The sequence below is a fragment of the Marmota monax genome, unplaced genomic scaffold (assembly GCF_021218885.2).
Source record: "Marmota monax isolate L192 unplaced genomic scaffold, Marmota_monax_Labrador192_F-V1.1 WCK01_AAM20220418_F8-fsc00004, whole genome shotgun sequence".
NCBI classification, from domain to species: domain Eukaryota; kingdom Metazoa; phylum Chordata; class Mammalia; order Rodentia; family Sciuridae; genus Marmota; species Marmota monax.
Window position 1 is genome coordinate 16,238,558 of NW_026692881.1, and position 10,496 is coordinate 16,249,053.

Sequence of the window (10,496 nt, forward strand, 5' to 3'; positions counted from 1 at the left end):
TACTTCAATAGGGAGATAGAGATTCTAAAAAAAAAAACACCAAACAGATATCCTTGAAATGAAAGAAACAATAAACTAAATTAAAAGTTCAACTGAAAGCATCACCAACAGATTAGACCATATTATTAGACCATAATAACCCTGAATGTTAATGGCCTAAACTCACAAATCAAAAGACACAGACTGGCAGATTGGATTAAAAAAAAAAAAAGACCCGACAACATTCTGTCTACAAGAGATTCATCTCATAGGAAAAGACATCCACAGAATGAAGGTGAAAGGTGGGGGAAAATCATACCACTCACATAGACTGCGGAAGCAAGCAGGGGTTTCCATCCTCATATCAAATAAAGTAGACTTCAAGCCAAAGTTAATCAAAAGGCATAAAGAAAGATATGTCATACTGCTTAAGGGAACCATTCATTAACAAGCCGTAACAATAATAAATTTATATGCCCCAAACAGTGAAGCATCTATGTTAATCAAACTCTTCTCAAATGCAAGAGTCAAACAGACCACAACACAATAATTCTGGGGGACTTTAACATACCTCTTTCACCACTAGATAGATCATCCAAACAAAAGCTGAACAAAAAAACTACAGAACTGAAAAATGAATCAATAACTTAACTGACATATACAGAATATTTCATCTTTCAATGAACGGAAAATACACTTACTTCTCAGCAGCACATGGATTCTTCTCTAAAATAGACCATATACTATGCCACAAAGCAACTCTTAGCAAATATAAAAAAGTAGAGATATTACCCTGCATTCTATCAAATCATAATGTAATGAAATTAGAAATCAATAAAATAAAAACTACTCCATCACCTGGAGACTAAATAATATGCTACTGAATGAACAATGGGTTGCAAAAGACATCAAGGAGGAGATTAAAAAATTCTTAGAGAGAATGAGAACGGATACAATGTATAGAAATCTCTGGGACACAATGAAGGCAGTTCTAAGAGGAAAGTTCATTGCATGGAGTTCATTCCTTAAAAGAAGAAAAAGTCAACAAATAAATTACTTAACTTTACATCTCAAAGCCCTAGAAAAAGAACAAATTAACACCAAAAGCAGTAGAAAACAGGAAATAATTAAAATCAGAGCTGAAATCAATGAAATTGAAACAAAAGAAACAAGTGAAAAAATTGACAAAAGAAAAAGTTGATTCTTTGGAAAAATAAATAAAATTCACAAATCCTGTGAAAGGGAAAAGAGGAAAACTACCCCATTTACAATAGCCTAAAAACAAACAAACAAACAAATAAAAAACCCAAAATACTTGGGACTCAACCTAAGAAAAGAGGTCAAAGACCTCTATAACAAAAACTACAGAATGCTAAAGAAAGAAATTAAAGAAGACCTTAGAAGATGGAAAGATCTCCCTTGTTCTTAGGCAGAATTAATATTGTCAAAATGACCATACTACCAAAAGCATCATACAGATTTAATGTAATTTCAATCTAAATTCCAATGACATTCCTCATAGAAATAGAAAAAGCAGTCTGAAATTCATCTGGAAAAATAAGAGACCCAGAATAGCAAAAGCAATCCTTAGCAAGAAGACTGAAGCAGGTGGCATCATCAGACCAATAGTAACAAAAACAGCATGGTATTGGCACCAAAATAGACTAGTAGACCAATGGTATAGAATAGAGGACACAGAGACTAACCCACGTAATTACAGTTATCTTATATTAGACAAAGGCATCAAAAAACACACATTGGAGAAAAGATAGCCTCTCCAACAAATGGTGCTGGGAAAACTGGAAATCCATATGCAACAAAATGAAAATAAACCCCTATCTCTCACCATGCACAAAACTGAACTCAAAGTGGATCAAGGACCTAGGATTAAACCAGATACCTGTGTGTAATAGAAGAAACAGTAGGTCTAAATCTCCATCATATTGAATTAGGCCCCTACTTCCTTAATAAGACTCCTATAGCGCAAGATTTTAAATCAAGAATCAATAAATGGGATGGATTCAAACTAAAAAGCTTCTTTTCAGTAAAAGAAACAATCAGTGAGGTGAACAGAGAGCCTATAGCTTGGGAGCAAATTTTTACCACTTATACATCAGACCAAGCACTAATCTCTAGGGTATTAAAAAAACTCAAAAAGCTAAACACCAAAATAACAAATAACCCAATTAATAAATGGGCCAAGGAACTGAACAGACACTTCTCAGAATGTGATATACAATCAATCAACAAATTTATGAAAAAATGTTCAACACCTCTAGCTATTAGAGAAACGAAAATCAAAACTACAGCTATTAAGAATACAAACAACAATAAGTGTTGGCGAGGATGTTGGGAAAAAAGGCACACTCATACATTGCTGGTGGGACTGGACTGCAAAATGGTGCAGCCAAAATGAAAAGCAGTATGGAGATTCCTTGGAAAACTGGGAATGGAACCACCCTTTGACCCAACTATTCCACTCCTCAGTCTATACCCAAAGGACTTAAAAACAGCATACTACAGGGGCACAGCCACATCAATGTGTACTGCAGCACAATTCACAATAGCTAAACTGTGGAACCAACCTAGAAGCCCTTCAGTAGATGAATGAATAAAGAAACTGTGGTATATATACACACAATGGAATAATAGTCAGCAATAAAAGAGAATAAAATTGTGACATTTGCAGGTAAATGGACAGAGGTGGGGAATATAATGCTAAGTAAAGCTAGCCAATCCCAAAAAAACAAATGCTGAATGTTTTCTCTGTTATAAGGAGGCTGATTCTTAGTGAGTTGGGAGGAGGAGCATGGGAGGATTAGAAAAACTCTAGATAGGGCAAAGGGGTGGAAGGGGAAAGGTGGGGGCATGGGGGTAGAAAAGACAGTGGAGTGAGGTGGTCATCATTACCCTAAGTACACATATGAAGAACAAATGGTGTGACTCTACTTTGTGTACAATTAGAGATATGAAAAATTGTGCTCTATATGTGTGATATGAATTGTAATGAATTCTGCTGTCATATATAACAAATCAGAATAAAAAATTTAAAAATATATGGATAATACCTAAATCCAGGGTTATGGTGATAACTAGTGGAATGATCTAAAGCACACTACCTGGAGAAGTTTAAAATATGTTCACTTTTCCCTTTAAGAGCTTAATTCTCCTCTCCTTATATATATGCTATCCTTAGTGACTCATTTCTAACAAACAATGCAGTGGAAAGAATAAAGTGTAACTTCCAAGGAGATTTCATAAAAGATATGCCAGCTTTCATTTTGTTCTCTCTCACTGAGCACTTGCTCTGGAGAAGTTAGTTGCCATGTTAGGAAGATGTTAATTCTTCCCTATGGAGAGGCCTACGGTAAGAAATTGATGCTTCTGGCCAATAGTCACATAAGTGAGCTTGGCAGCAATTACTTCAGCCCTAGTCAAGCCTTTGGATGATACAGCTCCAGTCAACATTTTGAGGTCTCTCAGGACAGATCCTGACCTAGAACCCACAGAGCTAAGCCACAGAAACTGAAAATACTAAATGTTTATAGTTTTAAGACACTAAATTTGGCGGTAATTTTTTTTTTTTTTTACAAAGCAATACATATACTATTTAACAAAAGTAGGTATAAAAGAAATGAGGACAGTGAAAGTTAATATATGAGCATTGCCCAAGGCCCACAAGAAAAAAACTCTACCTTCAGAGAGCTGAATCTGATACTTAACTTACTTTTTAAACTTAAGCTTTCTTAATCATTAACATACTATTGTCTGAAATAGAACACATATATTTAATGACAGAGAGAAAAATGTGTTCCCAAAAAGATCCTGAGAAGAGTAGATCCTTAGCCTCCTTCCTTATAATAACAATGATTGGGCTGCAGAATGAAGAAATAAAAATCATTGAGTACACTTACTTCTTCATGATCTGGATTTCATGGCACCACCGTTCTCTGTTTTTTGTACTTAGTTCTAGGCGGCAAGACTTAATTGCTATTTTGTGATCAAGATCCTGGAAAATAAAAAATAACAGACAAAATAAATTAGGTTCTTGTGAAGATTTGTCTGTATCAAAGAAATGTCAACCCAGGGAAACAACACTCTTTTTAACTTCACTAATTAAACATATTACATTCACAGCTCCGTTGAGCCAACACTTTGGTGAGATAAACCATGAGACTACTTACTAATCAATGCTTTCAGACCCTCAAATACATTACAGCACATAAACAAAAATTGAGGCTGATCCTATGATAGGTTTTTTTCAGGATACAGTCTCATACATACTGCTAGAAAAATACAAGGATACTGTCTCTCCAACAAACCCTTTTTCTGACCTCGGTCAAGACAACTCTGGGATAAACAGGATAATTGAGGGCTCCCTGGTCTCAAAATAGAAAGAAACAGTTTTAACATGACTAAGCCTAATGCACAAAAACTCCAAAATTAGATCCTAATCTGTGCATTTCAAAAGACATGGGAAAATATCCTAATAATGGTTAAACTTCTGTTTCCATGCCTATAAAATAAACTGAAAATCTCTTGCTTATAAATAACTTAACCAATTCTGACTGAAATTAAGCCCATTGTAATGTACATTAAAGGAAATAGTCTGACCTCATCATACTGTGGTAACACTAATAATATAACCCAGGATCAGCAATCAGGGCCAAACATGTTACAATATGTTTCAGATATTGTGAGAAGAGTTCAAAAGAACTCCCCAAATCTGTAATCTCTGAGTTGTACTATAAGGTGTGCATGAATAGAGAGAACTCTCAGGAACTAGGAAGGTAGAAAAACTTTAAAGGCAGGGAAGCAAGACATAGCTTGGATGGGACAGTCTGAATTGGGAGCTTGGTAGGGGAAAAAGGCTAACATGGTAGCTGATAATGTGTAGAGAAAGAAGAAAGGAAATAGGACACATTACAAGTCAGCCTAACCACAATACTCATTTCCTTCAACCTTTCATTTAAGCAGGGACCTGGTGGTAAAGTTTTACTACCATGAAAACTATCTGGCACAGCCATGAACAACATTAAGCCCTGAATTTTCTTATGAATAAGGCAGGAAGTTATTTATTTCAAGAAGAGCCCATAAGATCTTTCAACTCCTCAATTTGTAGTTCACCTAATCAGTGAAATTCTACCTCTTCACAAAAAATATTCTCTGGAAAGTTTATACATGCTGAGCCAAAAAGGAAAAAAAAAGCTTCTGTGTTGAAAAAAAACTGGAATAGCCAGGTGTGGTAGCACACACCTGTAATCCAAGTGTCTTTGGAGGCTGAAGCAGGAGGATCACGAGTTTAAGGCCAGCCTCGGCAACTCAGCGAGGCCCTAAGCAGCTTAGCAAGACCCTGTCTCAAAATTACAAAAATAAATAAACAAACAAACAAATAAAAAAATAAATAAATAAGGCAGTGGGGGGGAGGGCATGGATATGGCTCAGTGGTTAAGTACCACTGGGTTCAATCCCTGGTACCCCCCAAAATGTACAAATCAAAAACAACTTTGAAATAACAAGTGGAATAAGTGAGCACAGTGGTGTGCACCTCTAGTCTGAGCTACTTGGGAATCCGAGGCAAGAGGATCATGGTTCAAGACCAGTTAAGGCAGCACAAGACAGAAACTATATTTAAAAAAAAAAAAAAACTTGGAATATTGTGAGGGATAGCAGTGATGGTAGTACAATATAAATGTACTTAATACAACAGAACTATACTTCTTTTTTACTCTAGACATTTTTATTTGGCATATGAGAACTATACTCTTAAAAATGGTTAAACTAAATTTTACACTATATATATTTTTTTTAAAGAGAGAGAGAGAGAGAGAGAGAGAGAGAGAGAATTTTTTAAATATTTTTTTATTTTTTAGTTATCGGCAGACACAACATCTTTGTTGGTATGTGGTGCTGAGGATCGAACCCGGGCCGCACGCATGCCAGACGAGCGCACTACCGCTTGAGCCACATCCCCAGCCCTACACTATATATATTTTTATAATAAAAAATTAGAAAATACTAATCCAAAATTGTTTCTTTAATTTTTGGAGCTTTTAATATGCTAATTTGATTTTGAAACTCAAAGAAATATTGCATTTACCCAATGTATTTAAACAAAGCAAAGTCATCCTCCATGTGTGAAAGATTGGTTCCAGGAGTTCCAAAGGATACCAAAATCGGTAGAATGTAGTATATAAAATAACATAGTATTTGTGTATAACCTATGTACATCCTCCTGTATACTTTAAATCATCTCTAGATTACTTATGAAACCTAATACAATGTAAATCCTATGTAGCTGCTATATTATATTATTTGGGTAATAGGGACAAGAAAAATGTCCACATGTGTTCAGTATGGATGCATTTTTTTCCAAATATTTTTAATCTGTGGATGGTTGAATCTGTGAATGAAGTATTCATGGAGGGTCAACAACCGTTCCTTTCTTTTCTTTCTTTCTTTCATTTTTCTCCCTGTGTTGCTAGGCATCAAATCCCAGGGCCCTACACATGCTGCACAAGTGCTCTACCACTGAGCTGTATTCCCACGCACTGTATCCTTTATCTTTTTTCTGTATCCTTTCTTCAAAGTATCCCATGGAATTAGATTTTCCAAGCATACTTTGAGAAATGCTATCTTGTTCCCTAGGAAGAATTCTTTGGTTCCTCAATTCTTTTGTTCCTCATTCATTTGTAAATATTCTCATTATATAAGGTACCACATTGTACTTTGTTTCTATGACCATCTCTCTCATTAGACTTGAAATCTCCTTGTTGATCTTGTCACTATCAGCACCCAGTACAGTAATTACCTAAATAAACCATCTCCTATCCTCATGGAGCTTTGACAGGTATGGATGAAATCTTGGACATAGTTTCCACTAAAAGATGAGTATACTGAAAGCTGTAAATGCAAACCCTAAGTCAAGCTTAGAAGAGGAAGGATCCTGTTTCCACGTCTTACAGATTATTGCTTTTCTCCTTACTACAGGTCTGTTGTCAAATGTCCTAGTTTGAGGGAAGAGCACTCTGATCAATTGGAAAGGCCCTGAGAGATTTCTAAGAGTTTAGGGAGCCCAAATCTCTTCCATTTAAAAAGTGATGGATTTCATAGAGATGAAAAGTATGTTGTTGCCAGGGGCTGGGTAAGGGGAAAATGAGGAGTTATTGTTTAAAGGGTATGAAGTTTCAGTCTGGGAAGGTTCTGGAAATGGATGATGATGTAATGGATGCACATCAATGTGAAGTACTTAATGCTACTGAACTATACACTTGAAATGGTTAAAATGATAAATTTTATGTTAAGTATTCTTTACCACAATAATTTTTAAAAAGTGATAAATTTGTCCATCCATTCTCAGCCAGGGGCCAGGAGAAGCAGTCTCCAAAACATGTCAGCAAGCATACTTTTTTCCCTTATGACCAGGCTGATAACACATGTAACATTATATTTGAAGTATATGTCTCTCCTTTTTTAAATTAATTTTCTTTTGAGTGCACTATATTCCTTAAATCTACTACTTTACTGAAACAGTATTTAATGCCTTAGTCCTTCCAGTCTTTCTCTCTCTCCAAGATTGCCTCCTATACTTGATCTTGAAACCTGCTTCACAAAGTTTCCTCAGTTTTGTCATTCTAATTGCCTCAAAAACATGCCTATTCTCCCAATGTGGACTTCTATCTCCTCTCCAGCCTACCCCAAATGGGAGTCTCTACCCACACCCATGTTCCTTAAAAAAACAAATTATAATCTCTCCTTTTGGATTCACTTCTCCATTTGTAAGCCAAATAGAAGCATTTTAGTAGTACCTTAACTGCCAACCTTATCCCATGTTTTTCCAATCAAATTTATCCTTTACAAAGTGAAATTTCCTAGAACACAACTTTTACTTGGACATTTCCTTTTAAAGGTCAGTTAATGATTATGAAAAGTATTATAATCAACAATAAAGCAGCATCAAGAACCAACAGATGAATGTTTCCATGGGTCAAATATTTAGCTTTACATATATTACTATTATATTTAACTTTTAAACAGGCCCAGGATGTATAAATGTCATCATACCCGTTTTACAGATAAAGCAAAAGCTATACTGCACACATTATTAGTTCAGGATCTTTTAACCTAAAATGTACTTCAGGAAAGCACAAACCCTTCAAGTGGTCATGCATCAAGTTGTGCAGATGTGCCTCTTTGCATTTTTTTTTCTGAGGAAAGGGTTCATAACTTTTATTGGTACATCAAATGAGACTCAAACATGATTAACTGCTGTTACATGGTTAAACATTTTCAATTAAGTCAAAGTATATTTCCTGACTCAATGTTAGCTGTCTCCCACAGAATAGTGTCTCCCTCCTCCCTGCTTTCAATCTGTCTTCTCTTTCAGACCATAATCATTTTCACCAGCTTACCCTCATACCTTTCCCAACCTGGAATGCACGATTCCAAAGTCTACCAATGTCTTCCAAAAGTTTAACTCTAGACTCACAGGAAGCCTTCCTTGTACTGCAGTCTCCACTGCTAGTACAGCTTTCAACCACTGGCACGCACATGCACACACAAACAAGCGCGCGCGCGCACACACACACACACTGCAACAGGCAGCCTGCCCCCATCTTCAGTCCCACTTTTTCACCCATTCATGCTCACATATACACACTCTGACGTTCATCTGCCTCACACGCCCTGAGACTCTACATTCACATACAGACACATAAGCATTTGTCACACTCACGAAACAGCCGGTCACATCTTGACACTCAGAGCAAAGTTCTTCCTAATGGCTCTAGCTCGCCACATTGCCCCAGAACCTCAGATAACAACCTTGGACTCAGTCACCCAGGCTCAAAAGCACAGTATCTCACACTCACAAACGCTGGCTCACAAATACTGGCCAAGGTCTCACCGACAATCTCACACACTGACAGCCCTGAGCTCCACAGACGCTATGACAAAACCACCGCCACTCCCTCTCGCGCCCCGCCTCACCCGATGCTGGTACAGACAAACATTTCCGAAGCCGCCGGTGCCAAGCCGCTCCCGCATCTCCCAGGGCCCGCCCGCGCCCGGCCGCAGCCCCGGGGGCCGCTCCATGGGGCGGGAGGGCAAGCGGCCTCAGGCTCCGCCGCCGTTCCAAGGCCGGTTCCGGGCTGCCGAGGCTCGCGCGTCTTTCTCATCGCGAGACCTATGCATCACTTCCGGTAACTGCCGCGGGAAAAGCCCCGCCCCAGCCATGCCTGGATACCAAGGGTGCCCTGCTGGCTAAAGCGTGCGGAGATCGGCAGGGCGCTTCCAGTCGGCCCTCTTTAGTGTCCTGGGCATTTTTCCTAGTCGAGAGGACCCACTTGGGTTCTAGACTCCAAAGTATAGGATCTGTCTAGACCCTACATTCCCTTCAAGTCACATCCCAAACCAGTCTCTTCCGTATTTTCTAAACTTCGCATTGTCTCCACCCCTATGTACATTTCTCCTTTATTTAAATACCTGCCATCTATTCTCCAATCCTATCACCCGCTGAGCCGGCACTGGCAAATGCTACCAATGATTGTATAGTGCGGAATCCAAAGAATACTGTGCTAAAAGGTCCACTGATTGATGCGTTAGACTTAATACTTTCTATATGCCAGTTGCAGGAACTCCCCTATAATCCCAAACAACTCAAATGTGTGACGTTATTCCGGAGTAAAGAATGTTCTTCCGGACTTTGTGAGCTTCCCTAAATGTCTCACGGAGCTTGCGGTCAGGAAGTCCTTCCGTTATGGGTTTGCCACAGTGATGGCTCATTGTGAGAATTGTTTCTGCAAAGACAAGCTTTAGGAATGCCCTTGGTGCAACAGGAAGTACTTTTAAGTGGCAGATTGCATAGGGGAGCCAGCTCTGTTCTTCATTTGAGTTCAGTCATCTGCTTCAGGGAAACTAGGGATCTCAATTTACTGGTATAAGAAACAGGAAATCAAATTCTCAAAGAAATGTCAGTGCAACCAGAATGTTAAACATCGCATGATACATAGCAAGCTGATGTGGAATATCCATCACAGTTGGTATGGGAGATGCTGGTTTCCATACTTGGGCAGTTCACATGGAATTGGAATAAAATAGAATCTCTCAGAACACTTCCCTTAAAGCTGGGCAGACCATAAAGAGGATTATGGTGCAGACTGTCATGACACTATGAAGGCCTCTCCTTTGTTGTGTGTACAGCCTAGTGGTGCTAGAGTGTTTCCAGTCTTCATAAGTCAACCCCATAAAGTCTTATTCAGAAGAGCTGGGACCCCAGTCAGGATATTGATGATCATTGACTTTAAAGTGGTCATCTTTGCAGAAATCAGGTTGGTTCCTATAGTTCACTTTCAAAAACATTCCCATTCTCAGAACATGGAACAGTTCAAGTTTTTTAAAAAATCCTAGACTGATTGACCCCAAGCTCAATGATCTTCAGATTTGCAAGCTTCATTTTTTCAGTGTAAGTAGAGGTAATGAATATTTCATAGAGATTTTATGAGGATTATCAAGTAAAG

The 10,496-nt window shown here is 38.1% G+C and overlaps 1 protein-coding gene across 2 annotated transcripts in view; it reads right to left on the bottom strand.

The window, feature by feature from the left end:
- The window catches only part of Chuk (component of inhibitor of nuclear factor kappa B kinase complex), a 43,334-nt gene extending 34,204 nt beyond the window's left edge, over positions 1 to 9,130 (bottom strand). For both annotated transcript variants that reach the window (XM_058581221.1, XM_058581220.1), the window contains exons 1-2: positions 8,968 to 9,130; positions 3,894 to 3,988 (exon numbers count right to left, since the gene is read on the bottom strand). In XM_058581221.1, coding sequence (XP_058437204.1) covers positions 3,894 to 3,988; positions 8,968 to 9,072 — 200 coding nt within the window. In that variant the 5' untranslated portion in view covers positions 9,073 to 9,130. The remainder of the gene's footprint in view (positions 1 to 3,893; positions 3,989 to 8,967) is intronic.
- Positions 9,131 to 10,496: the final 1,366 nt, after the last annotated feature.